This window comes from Sinocyclocheilus anshuiensis, unplaced genomic scaffold (genome assembly GCF_001515605.1).
Source record: "Sinocyclocheilus anshuiensis isolate Anshui unplaced genomic scaffold, SAMN03320099.WGS_v1.1 scaffold78, whole genome shotgun sequence".
Lineage (NCBI taxonomy): Eukaryota > Metazoa > Chordata > Actinopteri > Cypriniformes > Cyprinidae > Sinocyclocheilus > Sinocyclocheilus anshuiensis.
In genome coordinates this window covers 2,626,765-2,628,326 of record NW_015544250.1, presented here as the reverse complement: position 1 = coordinate 2,628,326, position 1,562 = coordinate 2,626,765, and the positions used below count along the sequence as shown (strand labels likewise).

General features: G+C 43.1%; 1 protein-coding gene across 1 annotated transcript in view; it reads left to right on the top strand.

Annotated features, from left to right (window-relative positions):
• The first annotated feature begins 56 nt into the window (after positions 1–56).
• LOC107697938 (homeobox protein Hox-C8a) overlaps positions 57–1,562 on the top strand; it is a 3,919-nt gene continuing 2,413 nt past the window's right edge. Inside the window, exon 1 of the mRNA XM_016498817.1 lies at positions 57–816. Within this exon, the coding sequence (XP_016354303.1) occupies positions 381–816 (436 nt within the window). The 5' untranslated portion in view covers positions 57–380. The remainder of the gene's footprint in view (positions 817–1,562) is intronic.

Sequence of the window (1,562 nt, the reverse complement as noted above, 5' to 3'; positions counted from 1 at the left end):
AGAGGGGACAAGGGGGGGGGGTGAGGGGGGTCTCATTGTAGTGGGGGTGGCTGGTGGGAGGCAAAAAAAAGTACGAGCTTGTGACTGAGCCGTCGGAGCTAGCCAGCTTTAACCTTAACACACATCCACCGTGCACGCCATGATTTGAGGCTGCAAAAGGAAAAGGCTGGCGATAGGAAGAGAGAGAGAGACTAAGCGAGTGGAGCTGAAGTGGGAGCTGCCTCAGATTGTCCGAAGGGGCAGCATTTCTCCATCTAGTTCCGGTTGCTCTGTCTGCGTTGCATGCCATTTGGAACTGCAACAATAGGTTGCCACCGTTTAGAGAGGGGAATTTATTTTTGTTTTTCAAACAGACTGACTCTTTTTAATGCAAGATAAACATGAGCTCTTATTTTGTTAACCCTCTTTTTTCCAAGTACAAAGGCGGCGAAACATTAGAGCCAACTTACTACGACTGCAGGTTTCCACAGAGCGTTGCCCGAAGCCACACGCTTGTATACGGACATGGAGCAGCTGCGCCGGGGTTTCAACACCCGTCGCATCACGTACAGGACTTTTTCCATCACGGAACCACAGGTATCTCCAACCCCGGTTATCAACAGAACCCTTGTGCATTGGCATGTCACGGAGACGCTACGAAATTTTATGGATATGAAGCTCTTCCGAGGCAACCGCTTTATGGTACCCAGCAAGAGGCCAGCTTAGCGCAATACCCAGACTGTAAATCGTCCAATAGCACTAACCCTGGAGAAGGACAAGGCCACTTAAGTCAGAACTCCTCTCCGAGTCTCATGTTCCCATGGATGCGGCCTCACGGTTAGAGCACTTACTATTTCATATTCTGTTCATCTACTGTGTATGCGTGACTGCGTCTGTGTTTCAAGAGCCTTATTCTTGTGTAGCGTTCAGTCTTCATAAACAGAGATCAGGTGGGTTATGCTTTTCAGGTTGCGAAACTGTATTTAATAATAGATATTTCAGCGTTTTGTATTTGTTTACCTCACTGGACCATCATTGAATATTTGTAAAAAATAAAAAATGAATGTAGTGGATTTGATAGTTGGACAGATTGTGAAGACCGGATGGGTGGACGTTATCCGTGTGTTTTTATCCAATTTGTGATGATTAAAAGGAAAGAGGAGAGATTTGCGATTGTAATGTGTAGTGGTAAACAGTTCTGGCAAAAGTTCGTGTCAGTTTGTTTGATTTGAATTGACGTTGTTCGATTGTTTTTATTGGTCAGCGTTTCCTTCTTGTTGAGGGAAAAACTAAAAGGAAAAATCTAAAACAAAACAAAAGAAAAAAAAAGAAAATGTTCGCCGATCAAATTATATTCTAAAATAAAACTTTTTAACACCTACTAATGTCAAGTGTATTGGAGTCTTATTTAGATGTATTAGCCTTTAATTTAAAACAAACTCGTAATGAACCTGATGAGGACATAAAGGTGTTCCATCTACTTATTTTGTTTGAGTGACGGATACTATGAAAACCTGTTTGTTTGTCTGTCTGTCTCTGTGTGTGTGTGTGTGTGTGTGTGTGTGTGTGTGTGTGTGTGTGTG